The sequence below is a fragment of the Aedes albopictus genome, chromosome 2 (genome assembly GCF_035046485.1).
Source record: "Aedes albopictus strain Foshan chromosome 2, AalbF5, whole genome shotgun sequence".
NCBI lineage: Eukaryota > Metazoa > Arthropoda > Insecta > Diptera > Culicidae > Aedes > Aedes albopictus.
Window position 1 is genome coordinate 76,036,105 of NC_085137.1, and position 16,589 is coordinate 76,052,693.

The following is a 16,589-nucleotide window of genomic DNA, read 5'->3' on the forward strand; positions in this document are numbered from 1 at the left end:
TTAAAGAAACCAAAAACTCATTAGCTCGCCCCTCGGAATTACAGATTGGTTGTCATTTTCAGTTTGACATTGAATTATGACATCCAGGTACTTTTTAGTTGGCTGACAGCTCAACTAACGGGGCCCCAACTAAAAAGTCACCCAACTATTAAGCCCCCAACCAGCGAGTCATGACTGTAATCGCCCCGTGGGTTCGATTCCCGCTCCGGGCAATATATTAAATATATGTCACTTGTAAAGTGTTTAGTTTCGTTCAGTCTGTACAGCCTCCGGCTGAAAACGGTGTCCGTTTTTTATTCAATATTACACCCCAATTCTCGGTTTGCGACGGTCACTTTCGATGGTCAATAGATTACGTTCTACCCAGAGAAGTTGTTTATAAAGAGAAGCACGAAGACTGAAACCAAAAGTTCCAATTGAACCGTCAAACGCGGTCCCAATGGGCCTTTTCATTTGACGCAGTTTCTTCTGGATCCAATAGTAGGCACGTTCTACTTTGCTTATAGGAGCTGCCCCAACTGCTTAGAGAAGAAAAAAGAGTGATGATGAATCAACTTGCAGGGCAGGCATGGATGTCCATTGCATTGAACAGAAAAGCTCACTCGAAATTCTTATGTAGTTTTACACACCGTTCAGCGTTGCTTTGATTAGTCTGATTAGCTTTCTGTCTATTGTTTACCATTGATGACCATACAGATCATACTGTCGAATGCCGCCCTGAAGTCGTTGAAGCGATGACGCGATAAGATCTCTAATTCATGGTATTTCAAGAGGATTTGCTATACGGTGAAATTGTGGTACTATGTCGAACACATTCGTTTTAGGTGACAGACCACGGAAGATAATCTGGGATTTAGTCGTTCCCACCGTTGCCTTGGTCCCCCATGCCTACATTCTCCGTGTCGTTCAAGTGCTTATCGAAATGCTACCTCCACCTTTCAGTCATTCTCCTAAAAGAAGCGTAACGTACCGATGATGGATTCGATGCTGCATCATTACCACTCGATGTCCAATGTCTCCGATGTCTTTCTACATTCCTCATCAAACTAAAAGTTTCTTCGACTCCGTTTAACGTATCCGATGGTTTTCTTCTGCTTTAACTGTAATCCTGCAGTTTTTGAGAGAGGTCTCATGGAACTGGCCCGGCAACATTGCCTCGCGAATCTGAATCTATATGATAATAACCTTGTGGATGCTATCGACGGGTAATTTTGTACTTGGGGGGTTTCGGCCTTGCACGACGTTTCGATGGACTATGCCATCTTTCTCAAGGGTTCTATTTAAACAAATTGGACGTAGTACATATTAAAAGAGAAAACAGCTCTCTTGCTGCATTCGGCCGACAACAAACATCGTTTCGATTGGAATAGGAAACTAAAACCCATAGAACTTGTACGCAACATTCAAACAAATTTCTGACTGGAATCAAATTGACGGTTTATATATAGAATAGAATAGTGACGATCAGAGTAGCGTCCCACCATACAAAACTTCCCAGTTTTTCCTGACAAAAAATAGTAGGTAATGTCCTCAATGTTATGTAAAATTGTTTATTTTTATCATTGTTTGTAAAATTGTAGGAAATTGATGAAGTCCGTCCAAAATTTGACTATAATTCATGTGCAATTCATACTACCAGACGAGAACGATATTTCTGTAAGTTGTGTTCACCTTTGTAGTTTTTCTGTTGGTCTTTAATATGTACTACGTCCAATTTGTTTAAATAGAACCCTTGAAAAAGATGGCAAAGTCCATCGAAACGTCGGGCATAGAAAATAATAGTCGTTTTGACTGCACCGGAGACTATGATGATAACGTCCTGTTACTTTTGTAGCTCTTGGTTATATCGTCCCGGCCACCGATACACTGTTGATTATAGAGAGTTTTGGGCGCGATTTGGACATCTCCAGGTAGCGGTCAGAGTCATTGTTGTTTGCGCTGCGGTGTAGGTAGCAGAAGTTCCATCCATTAAACAGATCACGTATCTCTGAAAATTGCCTATCATGCTTAAACCCAAGCAACACACGGCCATTTCCTGAATAAAATAATAGACTCGAAAATAAAAGTGCTCCGATATTGCTCAAATTCGGTAGGAATGATCGTTACCTAGACCAGTCATTTTCTGTTTCATCATTAGGGCGGCCATTTTGAAAATAGGATGGTCCATAAAACCGTCATAACTTATGAACCAATTGACCGATTTTCAATCTTTTTTTTACGAATGAAAAGATTATTAGTTCTAGATTGAAAAAAAATATCGCGAAACAAAATAATTTAACTTCATTATGCAAAAATAGTCAAAACATCAGTTTTTCATGATATTGTGACCACAAAGACTATACTTTTTTATATTTTTAACGAAAGTTTAACTATTTTTATGCAATTCAGTATCATAATTTACATATTATATAACTCATTTTGGTATCATAATGGCCAATTTTTCCGAATTGGTTCATTATGCAACTGAAATGAGTTGCATAATGAAAAATAGTTGCATAATGTTCATAATGCAACTCATTTGAGTTGCATTATGAACATTATGCAACCCAAATGGGTTGCATTATGAAAAAAATCATTGCATAAAATGTTGTATGGAACTCGTTGAAAAACTCGATTTTTTCAGCACTTTTCGTATTTATCCAACTCGGCAAGCCTCGTTGGATAAATGCACGACTCGTTCTGAAAAAATCAACTTTTTGCCACTCGTTACATAAATAACTATTATATAACATACAAAATAGTTAAAAATGTTTTCTAAGTCGTTTATGAGCTGATTTTTTTTTAGAAAATTTTAAGTTTTGTGCTCATATACGAATGAAATGATTATGCATTTCCATCACTTAATAAATGCCGCTTATTTTAGTTTTTTTTCTATACATATACAGCCATGAGATACTGGGTGAACTTGAATTAGTAAAAAAAAATACAGCCATGAGATACTGGGTGAACTTGAATTAGTAAAAAAAAATACCAGCGAATTTGCCTGCTGCAGAGTGAAATGCCTCCAAGAATTGCTTCAGGCATTCCTTCAGATGTTAGGGTAGGTAATCAAAATTTGAACCAAATTGCGGCTTTCTGAAGCAGTGCTAATTTTAAGTGATTCTATTTCCCACATGGAAATAATTTACTACGGCAAAATCGTATGTACATGAAAGCCACGGGTATAAGCTTTCTGTTAAATGGTAAAAAGTTTGTATTTGCACCGAATTTCATTGAAATATTTGATGTTTCATCAACAATGGTTTTAATCTTAATTTGAACCATCGTAATCATAATTTGAACCAATTTTAATCTTTATTTGAACTACTGGCGGCAGCAGCTCGAGCTACTCACAAAACAGCCAATTCCATGCTAAACAATGTAAAATCAGATGAATCTGCTAATTCTCATACCTATTTTTCATTAGGCAGTGGAATCCCAACTCAGAATGATCGAAATTCTTTAGGAATTTGGAAACTAAATTTGGAATTTGTCATCCCCCAAGAGTAAACAAAGCAACCACTAGCGCAATCTACAGGCCAACACTAGAAGCTCACCCCCGTTTACTAGTTCATATTTAGATTACAAATGGTTCAACTTAAGATAACATTCTCCAAGTAAGAATCACTTAAATTTGATAATTTTATGACAAATTATGCGGAATATTATTCGGTTGGTCGATTCTACGATAAATAAGCTTTCATTTGACGTGTTCACATATTGCGTGTGATACAATGCATGAGCTGTACGAGTGCACCGAAAATGTGCTTTCTGTTGGGGGAAATGGGTGAAATCACAGTGATTTTTCAATTGCCTGTTTTCCATGACAAAAACGCTTTTTTCAATGCTTTCAAAGTCCATGTTATCAGGTTATATTACGGAAAGCTGTTTAACATCTTTTTCAGGACAACATTTGCCTGAAAAGTACTTCGTTTTAATGAATTTTGAAATGGTTCAAATTAAGATTACAATTTGACTAGTTCAAAGTTTGATTTCTTACCCTTCTTCTGAATTCCTCCATAAATAATTTCTGATTTTCCTACGGAAGTTTCAAATTCCTCCTAGAGTTCTATCTAAGGTTCATTCAGGAGCTCCTTCTGGAACTCCTCCAGGAGTGCCTTCAGAGATAGATCTGAGAGTTCTTTCTAAGCTTTGTCCAGAGATTCCTTCGAAGGACCTCAGGAGTTCCTGCTGAAATTACTTCAGCAGCTACTTCTGGTGTTCCTCCAGGAAAGTTTTTTTCTTGGATTCGTCAAGCAGTTCCTCCAGCAGTTCCTTCTGGTCATGCTTAAAAAGTTTCTTCAAGGAGCTCTTTCTGAGATTCCTGAAAGAGTTTCTTGGAGTCTTTCTTGAATTCCTCCAGAAGCTCCATCGAGGATTCCCTCAGAGTTCCTTCACTAATACCTCCTTCTGGGGTTGCTCCAAGATTTTCCAAGAATGACCAGAAGCTGCTTCAAAGATTTATTCAAGATTGTCTACAAAGATTCCTTTAGGAGAATTTCAACCGTGATTTCTTCCGGTATTTCTCCAGAAGTTTTTTGGTTAATGTTTATATTACCGTGTATTTTAACTTATGCTAATTCTACACTTCAAAAGTTTCTTCCAGAATTCACTCCTTTTTTTATGATTTCTGTAGGAGCCTTCTGGGATTTTCAAGGAATTTCTGGTGATTATAGGGAAATTCCGGAGATGCCCTGGAAAACTCAAACATGATTTTATATAAGTGATTCATATTTTTCCAGGGGTCTATCCAGGATTCTTTCAGAAGTTCCCTCAGTGATTCCTGAAATTCCTGAGGAGGTTCCATCTGGCATGCATCCAGGAGTTCTAGGAATCCTCCAGGAATTATTTTTTTTTGTGATACAGCATCCCTCCAGGAGCTCTTTCTGAGATTTCTATGAAGGTTTCTTCAGGAAGTGGGATTCGTTTTAGAATGTCTTCAGAAGTACTTTTACCGGAATTCCCAGAAGGAAACCCTGAAGAAATGTAATCTCAGAAGGAGCTTTTGGAGGAAACCCAGAACGAACATCCATAGGAATTTATGCAAAACTGCTGGAGATATTTCATAAAACAATTGTGGGGAATGGAAGAGGAACGCCGGGATGCGATCCCTAAGTAATCCCGGAGAGCGTTCCTAAAAGAATTCTAAAATAAGTTCTAGGACGAATCCCTCAAGATGTTTTTTCCTGGACGATTTTTTTTTTCTGAAAGAATGCTTGGAAGGAACTTCTTTAGCAATCCCGGAGAGAACTTCTGGAAGAAAACTGGAATTAATACAGGAGAAATTCCTGAAAGGATCCAACAAGGAACTTTTGGTGTAATCTCCGGGGAAAATCCTTAAGGAATCCATGAAATTCATGAAGGAATTCTAGAAGGAGTTATTGGGGTAATTTCGACAAGAGTTAATTAAAAAACCCCGAAAGAAATTCCTGGTGAAATCCAGGAAAGATCTCCTGGATCGATCCCAGAAAGAACTCTTGGAGACATCTCAGAAGGAACGTTTTGAGAAACCCCAGAAGGAACTCCTTGAGGAATCCAAGAAATCCCAGAGGAAACCCAGAAAGTTCTTGACGAATCCAAGAAGAAATTTTTTGTGGATTCCCAGGTTTAATTTCTGGAGAACATCAGAATTAGTTGCTGGAGAAATTTCAGCAAGAACTCTTGGGGTCCCTTGAAGGAACCTCTGGAGAAATCTTAGGAAATACTCTTAGCTCAATCTCTGAAGGCACTCCTGGAGGAGTTCCAGAAGAAGCTCCTGAATGAACCTTAGACCTCTAGGAGGAATCTGAAACTTCTGTAGAAAAATCAGATCCAGATGGAATTCATGGAGGAATTCAGAAGGAACCTGATGCAATTCTTAAAGGTTTATTAATCTGCAGCAGGCAAACTCACTGCTATTTTTTTCACTGACTGAAGTATTCAGAAGCCCATCCCAACTAACAATCACTCATTTAACAGGCACCATTATGACGAATTAATTCAGCATAATATTGAATAACATTTGAATTATTTTCACGTACAACCTATGTTCGGGTTTTGTTCACACAAATTTGGAGAAGTTATAAAGCATCATGTTGTGCACCAACTTATTTTTCTGTTATTCAAAGCGTTTTACAAATGTTCAGGAAAGTTGTTATTCAGCTTTGTCAAAAATGACTGAAAATAAATAAAATGCAAAAATTTTGAACTCTCACGAGAGTAATTATTTGCTCTCATGTTGAGAACACCTATTATGAAATAAGAATTACATATAAAATTACCTAAATCCGGATTAGAACCCGAGACCTGTCGATTGCCAGCCGCATGCCTTCCTATCTGCGCCATCCTAGAGATGGTGAGATGCAGCACCCAAAAGAAAACATAAACTTCTCATGACTCAATAATAATCACTCCTGAACTTGTGTTCAGCAGTGGTGAATAAACACAGCACGCGGTAATCAACTGAACAACGCCTCAACTTCAACAGCTGTTCAGCCCAAAACACGTGTTTTCCATTCTGATTTCGCTGTCAGTATTTTTATCGCACGGTGAGCAAATTTGTATCGAATGCGGCCAAAAAGTGTTGGTCCTTATTGAAGATATTGTATACTAATTGCGATATGAATATGTTTTAATTTTTATTATTAAATATCGATCTTTAAAAATGTATGACAATATGTGGTGCGGTATGGTCTTGGACATAGTGCATTCACAACATCTGTTCAGGTAATCTGCTCATGCTCAGTCGAAGATCCGTTAAGCAATTTTTTTATTTATGCTTTTGTCATGGAATCTTGATATTATGTTCAATAAATAATGCATAAGGATGTTTAGGGATACTTGAAATGTGTCGATTTCTGAATGCTGTTTGGTTATTTAGGTGGCTGTGGGAACAATATTCAGTAAACACGACAGCAATAAAATGTCAAATGCATCGATCCAAGCGTCTCGTACAATCGAACTGCGGCGGAAGATAAAAAATATAATAATCATAGTACAAGATATCTTGTTACAGACTAATAATAATAAATAAATGTCTCATTTTCACGTTGATTACGTCTCTTGGCATTCAATGTTAAACTACATAATTCTTTTCTGTTTTATTTTATGTGATTTCTTTGAAATATTGGTTCTTTAATAACTTAGTTGTGTAAACAGTTTTAGCCATGATTTATCCCATAATCCGAACAAAGTCCCGAGTCAAACTATGACGGGCTGAAGGTGTTAATTTGACAAGTGAAAAGCACATTGTTCAGGAGCATATGCTTATCGATACATCAGCTTAATAAGATGTAGACAAATGTTTTGTTAAACTCATTTGTTAAGGAATCAATGCTTGTCGAATAAATTTCTTGTTAAACTTTTGAAAAGTGTTTTAATTTATCATTGTTGATACCGATGAGGAAAGTCGAACATTGACGACTTTTTCAATTGTAAAATCATTTAAACAGTAATGTGTAGAGCATAATTTTAGTTCAGCTATCATTACCATTATTAAGCAACAATTCAGCAAGCTTGCTTATTTGTGACTTGCAATTGTTAGTTGGGATTGCTGTATATATTTAAAATTTAAAAAATATAAAATATACGATATTTTTAAGTACTTGTTGGGTTTAATCACCGTTAACTAGTATATATCTCTCGGGTGATATTTCTCGGTGAACGCGCGTCTTCACATCAGTGGTTGAGTTCGTTGGTTCGTGCACATATCAGTCTCGTTTCGATCTGTTTTACCTCCTACAATCTACTTCTTAACGGCGGCGTCACTTTCGCGCCAGATTTCGATTCTGTCTCTTTTCTTGTTAGTTATACAGCTGGCTCGCACGGCGTGTCACCAACCTCTTAAGTGCCCGGAAGACCGTAATGTACAGTTGAGCGGTTGAGCTTAAAATCCTTTTACTGACACTCAGACGTCGAGAAGCCGCTCCCAACCTGGAAATTAGATGCCCAGGCTTGTAGAAGCAAATCCCCGCTTATGCGAGTTTGTCTGTAAAAGTTAACGAGTTTATATGAAGATTTATACGGTTTCATTAGTACGTCCGTGCGATTTTAGGTTAAATTATAAAATGAAGTACAAGTGAAAACGTATAATCATTGCAGTACAAAGTTAAGGTGAAGGTCCCTTGCGACCACTTTCCAAATAATTCATTTTTCCTCACGTTTTTGTGAGCACAAATCTAGAGATCCGTGGAACTAAGAGGGCTGAAAATGTAACTCAATGTATTTGCGAGTGATCATGCAAAAAGTAACATTTTCAGGTTTGTTAGCCTGTTGGATAATCAGATTTGTGCTCTTGAAATTTGGAATGAATTGCAAGACGGCCATCTTTGGATTCTAACAACTGTGTCCTTAAGCGATTTTAATTAGCATTCTGGGAGTTCGCTCGCTCGCTTATGCGTGTATACTGTATTCGTTGCAATAAAACATTAGAACATCTTGAACCGGTTTTTCGAGTGCTCAAAACAAAATACACTCTTCGATTGTGTGTGACACTCAAAGGCCAAAGCATTACAAATTTCGAAAATTTTATATGAATAAAAGTCTACGAGGGGGAAAGGGGATCTGAGAAGGACTAGAATCAGTTAATGGACAGCGCCCAATTGAAATAGAACATCGTTATTGCGATGTATTTATGGTTTAAGTAAGTTGATTTGTATAATTATGTGAGCTTAAGAGATACATGGAGATAAAAAAAAAGTCATATGCGATGAAAATTGTCTATTCATCGTACATATATACGATGTAGATTTAAAATAGTACTTTATACGTGCATCCAGAGTCGCATTAGATTAAAGTCGCATAGCTCCTGTTTGTCTAGGAAATTTCAATTTACGAGTTTGAACTTCCATTTGCTCTCTATTTGATCTGTTACAAAATAATTAGAAAGACTAATTGCTCACCTCACCTCTCCGTCAAGAAAAACAACATACCATCCTTCAGAAACATAATGTGCCGACTCGTTTGGGTCCCGTTGAAACCGTGAATGATTATCGCCGTCTCGCGATGTGGTCGGAAGCCAGCTCTGAAAAATGTCTTTGGTCGATTCATGTCCACAATTCTGCCTCGTCTACAGGTGCTGCAAAAGAAAAAGACAGAGAGAAGATAAATGAAAACCATTGCTGGTACCGTAACTAGTATAAGCCGTTTTTCCCATTCGTCATTGGCATTGCAATCCGTCGTTGTTGCGCCTGTCGGCGGGAAATCGTTCGATCCAATTATGATTTGAAACTCATTGAGCAATGACAATACAAACTCGGCAGAAAAACTATTATAACACACCCACTCTTGGGTGACTGGGCGGCTGAGGTGGTGCTGTTACCATGATAAAGCATAACGATTGCAAACAAAATGCCTATAAAGCTGCCTCCCAACGATGTGATAGAAAGGGGGAAATGCACAGTTGTCACAGTTTGTTCCCGTGATAATAGTCCGATTATAAGACATGTGGTGAAAATTGTTTGTGTATACATTTAAGGCCGACAATTACATTACTATTACATGGCGTCCTTCCGCGACATTCTATATCATGGCGACCGTCTTCATGAGACCGTGACTTTTGATTTTGCGTCAGACAGACGACAACGACGACGACGACGACGAACATGGTGACAATCGTGCAAGATTTATTGAATTATTGTTTTTGCTGGCTTTCTTACAGAAATGGAGAAGAGAAACGAGCTTCCCATCGCGCGGATAGGCTTCGCCGCGTCGAATTAAAAACAAAACATTTCCCTGTTTGTTTTCCTATCGTTGTTGGGCTGCGGATTAGTTCAAAGGTGTACTGAATGAGCGACACATACGGTTGGTTGAACATCTTTTATTTATTCATTGCTACCGTAAGCTAGGGGAAAATTGTGAGCAGAAGGGAATTACTACTTTAACATTTTGACTTAAGGGTAACGTCTACGGTATACCAATCCGTGTGGTCAATTAATGATATTTTAATGAACTCAACATGAAAAGATGGATAAATTACTTATTAGTGAAATCCCGAAAAAATCCACAGCTCAGGGACCGAGTAAAAAGGAGACGACTCCTGTGTACAGCAGAGGACACTCAGGCCTTAGTCTGACCGACAAGGTAAGTTTTTTTATTGATTCTTGGAGAAAACCTGTGAAAATATCTGAAAACAATTCCAAGATGTCTTGAAGGAACCCCAGAAGGGATTCCAAAAGGAATTCTTAGGTAGTTCCCAAAGGTATACTTGAAAGGATGCCCTCGAAACATTTCCGAGTTAATCCTCAAAATCCCCGAAGTCCCTGAATGTATACCCGAATCAAAGGTTATGGTAGGTAGGTATAATTTCTGAGGAATCTAAAAAAAAATCCCAAGATAAATATCTGAAATGATTTTGGCTATATTATTGATAGTAGTTCTGTGGGAATTTTTGGGAGAATTCTGAAGAATTCTGAACAAAACTCTAGAAAAAAATACTAAGAAATCCATGGACGAATTTCAGAAAATTATCTGAAGAAATTTCCATATGGATGGCTGAATGCCCAAATCCAATTACAAATCAAGTTTCGAGGGAAATCCTGGAGGACTCTTTTGAGTTCAAATGACGTAAAAAGAGAAACCTCTGAGTTTGAGCCAAAAATATTGAGATTTAGAGGTGGCGCAGTCGCCTCAAAGTTGAATTTTCGAGTACTTCAAGTGTCATAACTTTTTCAATTTTCATCTGATTTTCAATCTTTTTTTTATGAATTTCTCTCAAATTAAATTTCAAATAAACTTGAAGAACATTAAATATTTCCAAAGTCATGCAAAATATGAGTTTTTAAAGATTTAATTTATTTATTTTTTCTTTTTACAAAAAACTGACTTTGGGACCCGATAATTTTTCAACCGCTTGACCGATTTCAAATCTTTGGGCGTGCTTTTGTAACTTTTCATTTAGAGCATCAAAAATTCTCAAATTTTAACTGTTTGTCGTGCATCAATGGTACAAATTTGAGCTTGATTGGGTAAACTTTCGCCAAGCTAGAACCGTTCTCGTAAAACACTATTTTTAGACAACTAATTTTTAAACTGTAATATCTCAGAAACCAGTAAATCGAATTGAATGAGATTTTTTACGTTTATCAGCAATATATTAGTTATTCACAAGTTTTTAAACATAAGTAGTTTTTGAACGGTGCAAACAGCGTTGGTTGTATGATTTCTTGAATAATTTTATGCTGTTTGAGCAAAAGTTTGGATAACTGTATTGTTGATGTTGCAAGAAATAAATAATACACAGTTACCCAAAGTTTTGCTCGAACAGCATCAAATAAGTCAAGCAATCATATAACCCACACTGTTTGTACCATTTTAAAGCTAAAATAAAGAATTGATTATCTCACCATACAAAAATCCAGCTCACTACTTTCAATCTAGTACTTCATTGATTGTGTCCTATTGTAAATATGACTTAATTTCCTCTATATGGGTGAAAATGTCAAACCGGTATTACTTGATTCGTTGTGAGTAAATAATTCATTTTATAACGTCGTTTCAAGTATCAATATATTGTAGATAAACGTAAAACATTTCATTCAATTGGGTTTATTGGTTTCTGAAATATAACCGTTCAAAAATTAATTGTCGAAAAAATAATGTTTACAGAACGGTTCTAGCTTCGCGAAGGATGAACCAATTGAGCTCAAATTTGTACCACTACTGATGCAAATATCTGGAGCAACATTTGAAAAGGGCATACAAGCATTGGTAAACAATGACTTCACACGTCGCTCCTAAGACCCCATCAGCTTATTCACAAAAACTAAGACCGTTATCAGATAGAGCAAACAGCGATCTTTCGGATAACGGTTTCATTTGCGTGGGCGGGCTGCTGTTATGCCCTACGGAGCATTTTCGAAAAAAGACAGAAGACCTCTTGGCTCTTTTCAAATGTTGCTCCAGATATAATAGATTGACAAACAGTCAAAATTTGAGGATTTTTCATGAACTCTATGAAAAGTTACGGCTAGCTGAACTTTTTTATGAGCGAAAAAAAATTGCTTATCCCAAACATTTTGGCCGACTGTCGAGTCAAGTACAAGACACTAAAGACGACCTTACAGTTGAGGTCGAAATACGTATCTGTCAAAGGATGCAAATTCTTAGTGGAATTCAAAGGAACAGTACTTAACGCGATTTTCTTTTTGTTTTACATGTTTTTCATATATTTCAGACATGAACCATACGAACAGGGGCAAGACATTTTAAAATGACGCGAAAATATTTTTGGCCACCTGTTTGTATGGAGCCACTCACAGTGCAATGGTGTAGTTCCAAAAAAAATCTTCATTGTAGGTCATCAATATCTGATAGTTTTCTCTAGTTCTATTTCAGAACAACATCGTATAGTTAAAATACAGCTCTAAACAAGTGATAGAGATGATAACCACTCAGAAAGAATAGGGAAAGGACAAATAAATTGGGGCAGAAATCTATCCCGATAAACGCTTGAAAGTATGCATGTAGTTTTAACAGCACAATTCTCAAATTTATTTTCTAAAACAAATCCAATAAAGAGTGCTCACTATGTGTAGCATAACCAAACGTAAAAATATTGTAGAAGTTAGATATCACGTAGATAACGATTTCTGATAAAGTAATTGATTTTTTCCTTCAGTACCCCACAAACTCTCTTTACGTACTCTCCATACGTAAAATTTTCAGGAACATTGCATGTTTCAAAAAGAAAATCGTGTTAAGTACTGTTCCTTATAATTCCACTAAGAATTTGCATCTTTCGCACGAATTTCGATTTCAACTATGAGGTCGTCTTCAGTGTCTCGTTCTCACAGGAATTCCACTAACACGCCCTGGTTTATCATCTTTTCATGTTTTGATATAAAGTTTCAACTAGATATACTGTACACAGGTACATACACCAATTATGTTTGTACTACTCCATGATTTTCCATTCGTGAACAATATGTGGGTTTTATGGTGTTATTCTGGGCAATATAAAAGTTACATCGAAAAGACAATGTGTCTTTCAACTACATACATGAAAAATGATGAACCACCCAAAAATTCATTTTTTTTTCGATCTACCAATCGCAATTGAGAATTGCGTACAAAAGGCTGGAATACATAAGGCTAAAATAACAAAAGACTGAAATAATAGTTTGTCTGTTTTTCATACGCCATCAATTCAAAACATGCCGTTCTCAAGATCAACCCAAACCACCAATATCTCAAAAGCGAAGGCTATATTAAACCCACTAACGCCTAAGATGATTTACAATTGTAAGTTTCATGAAACAAAAAAAAATATCTACCATCAAATAAACATGATTTCACAAAAAAAAACATGGAAGTCTATGGTGTAGTTCCAAGAAATACCTTCAATGTAGATCCTCGTCATCCGATATTTTTTAAGCTCTACTTTAGCACAAATTGTATTCTACAGTCGACTCTCCACATGTCAATGTTCTACATCTCGATATCTCTCCCTATCTCGATGGTTTGGTCGGTCCCTTCAATCTGCATACATTTTACCTTTCTACATGTCGATATCTCCTTATCACGATATCTCTCTATCTCGATACGATCTCGTTCGTTTTTGTTCGAGATTTTCTTTCCATTTGTCGATATGCCCGTTTTTACAGGTTGCTAGATCTAGTTTCTTCGGTGCAAAACATTCTGTGAAGGTGAAGTGACATCTGTTTGTTGACGGTTTTTCCTAGTTACGGACGATTTTTCAATCTAGTGTGCATTACAAATTTGTTCTTGAGTTCGATCTCTCCCTATCTCGATGGTCCCTTCACTATCGAGATGTAGAGAGTCAACTGTATCGTTGTATTCCGATCCGTAAAGATACAATTGATCTATAATTAGTGAAAGAGGGGATAACTACAGAAGAAAAATAGGAAAATGACTGTCAAATGACATGATGGAGCATCAAAAAGCCTACTTTCCGAGCAGGAATGAATAAGGGACACATAACTCAAGCATACCAAAGTCAGGTATCATACCAAGACAAGGTATTGTTCGGTTATCCAGGTATTGAAAATAACTTTTTTTTAGTATTTTGTAGGCATTGGTAAAATACCTCAACGAGTTATTGGTCTGGTGTTGAGGACTGCTTCATCAGATATTATTCAAGTATGGAAAAATCGCTATTTTTATGGAATAATCTCCGATTATTATTAAGGTATTGTCATACCTGATGTCATTATTCGCGTGTTATGCACAGAATACACACCAATTATTATTTGAGGTATTTTACCTCTTATTCAGGTTGTAGGTATTCGGTATTTGGAGTAAGGTATTCTTCAGCTATTTTCTCCTGCTCGGGTTCCCCCTGTTTCTCTATTTTTCTCTTACTCTCTCACTCTCAAGTTGTAATTCACGCTCCTTGAAAGTCACAAAAGAAATCCCGTACAGCATCCCTAATAGGATCCTTAAAGAAGTCACGGAAGGAATCCTGGCTGGAAGCTCGGCAAGACTCCCTGAAAAAGTAATTGAAAAAATCCCGGGAGGAATGTAAAAAAACGGGAAGAATCTTTCCCGGCAGAAATCCTGGCACGAATACCTAAAAGAATCCCGCAAGATTGTCAAGATCCACATGAATCTTTGAAAGAATACAAGTTGGAATCCCTGGAGCAATCCTAACAGGAATCCCTGAAGGAATCCTACGAAATCGTGGAAGGGATCTTTGAAGGAACTCCAGCACTAATCCCCAAAGGAATGCTGACTAGAACACTTGAAAGAAACTCCAGGAGGAATTGCTATATAAATTCCAAGAGGAATGCCTGAAAAACTCCCAAGAAGCCAGCAAGGATATCGGCTCGTAAACCTGAAAGAATTTCACTATGAGTCTTTGATATATTTCGACAGAACGCATAAAAAGTATACTGGGATGAATCTGTGAAGTAATTACAGCAGAAATCCATGAAAGAATGGTTAGAATTTCTGAAAGAATCCTTTAAGGGTTTTCTGAAGCAATTCTGGCAGAAATCCCTGAAGTTATTCCTGACAGAACCCCATAAAGAATACCTGATTGAATCCTTAGAGGGATCATGACAGGAATATCGGCTGGAAGCTGAGCAGGAATCCTTGCAAGAACCATAAAAGATGTCTCTATGCTCGAGAATTGCCTTAAAAAATCTCGGCAGAAATCTATATTTTTTCATACTTTTTTTTCGGGAGGAATCCCTTAAATAATCACAGCAGGTACTCCGGAAGGAATCTTTGAAGGAATTCCAGCACGAATCCCTGAAGGAATGCAGAAAATAATAACTAAAAGTATCTTTTCAGGATTTTCCAAAGCAACTCCTGCAAAAATCCCTAAACAGCACCCAGGAGCAATCCGTACAGCAATTCCAAAAGGAATATCTGAAGGGATCCCGGGAGGAAACCTAGAGAGATTCTCGAAAGAAATACCTTAATAAATCCCGGAAATATTTCCATCTTGGATATCAAAATGGCGTCAAATCACGATTTTTGACTTCTACTCATCAAGCCCGATCGATAGATACCCATATTGCATGGTATCATAGCTCAAACTACCATACCGTGGCCGCCATCTTGGACATGGCCCGTCATCTTGGATTTCAAAATGGTGTCGGATATTCATCATTTTTATACATTCTGCCTTTAACTGCGCAACAGAGTTCTTGAACCTGTTGGTTCTAAGCATAATTAGCACATTTTGTGTAGCTATAAATAATCCATTTGAGTTAGATAATTCACATATAAACAAAGCATAATAATTATCACTCACCCTTACATGAACTAGAATGATAGATTCAGTTTAGACTAAACAATGAGAGAAATAATAGTATCTAACAAATTTGTGCAACTATCCTGATCTTTTCGGCAGGGTTTTACGTCTCGCTCTCGTTATCTAACATCTTCTACATATATAGGACTTCTTCATTACTCATTATTAGGGACAATGGAAATTCACGGCAAAATTTCTTAAATTTCGCGGACTACTATTGTGAATTTCGCGGCAATTTCGCGGTCTCATATTTTTGACCGTTTTGTTGAAAAAAAAACTCCAAATTTGCATGTCATATGAATGATTTACTTTGTTTTGTGAGGCGTAATCATAAATTCCCACAAAAATGCAACAATTTTGATAAAAAGTATAACCAAGCATACTGTCTAATATGTCATAAACTCGTAACTAACTTTACACTGTCTACAGTTATCAGTCAATTTATGCTAAAATATTTATAATTGATCGAAATTTGCAGGGTTTTTTTACAATTTTACCAAATTTCGCGGCAATTCGCGCAATTTCTCATATTTCGTGGCCATAGTCCAATTTCGCGGATTTCGCGGCTTCCGCGAAATCCATTGTCTCTACTCATTATTGACTTTTTTGACACATCAAGAGGCAGTGTGGTCTGGTCATCGGCAACATTACTACCATCTAGTGCCGTTGAAATAGAGTTTGATTTCAGAGTCATCTGTTTTCCCTGTTGTTCAAGTTACGCACGTTTACGGTACTAGGACCTAAAGTTATTTCATATAGAAGACTTCCAACCCATATGTTGCAAAGCGATGAAAGTGAAACCTAACTGTTTCAGGTTTATATTCCCGACCAATTCCCACATGTCACCAAGGCACTACCGCATCACGCAGCAGTAAAAGGGTAAGTTTGTGCAAATTTCGTTGCAGCTCCCAGC

General features: G+C 37.1%; 1 protein-coding gene across 1 annotated transcript in view; it reads right to left on the bottom strand.

The window, feature by feature from the left end:
* Nucleotides 1–16,589, bottom strand: part of LOC115265230 (phospholipase A1) — a 53,133-nt gene that overhangs the window by 16,074 nt on the left and 20,470 nt on the right. The window contains exon 3 of the mRNA XM_062849970.1: nt 8,889–9,034. Within this exon, the coding sequence (XP_062705954.1) occupies nt 8,889–9,034 (146 nt within the window). The remainder of the gene's footprint in view (nt 1–8,888; nt 9,035–16,589) is intronic.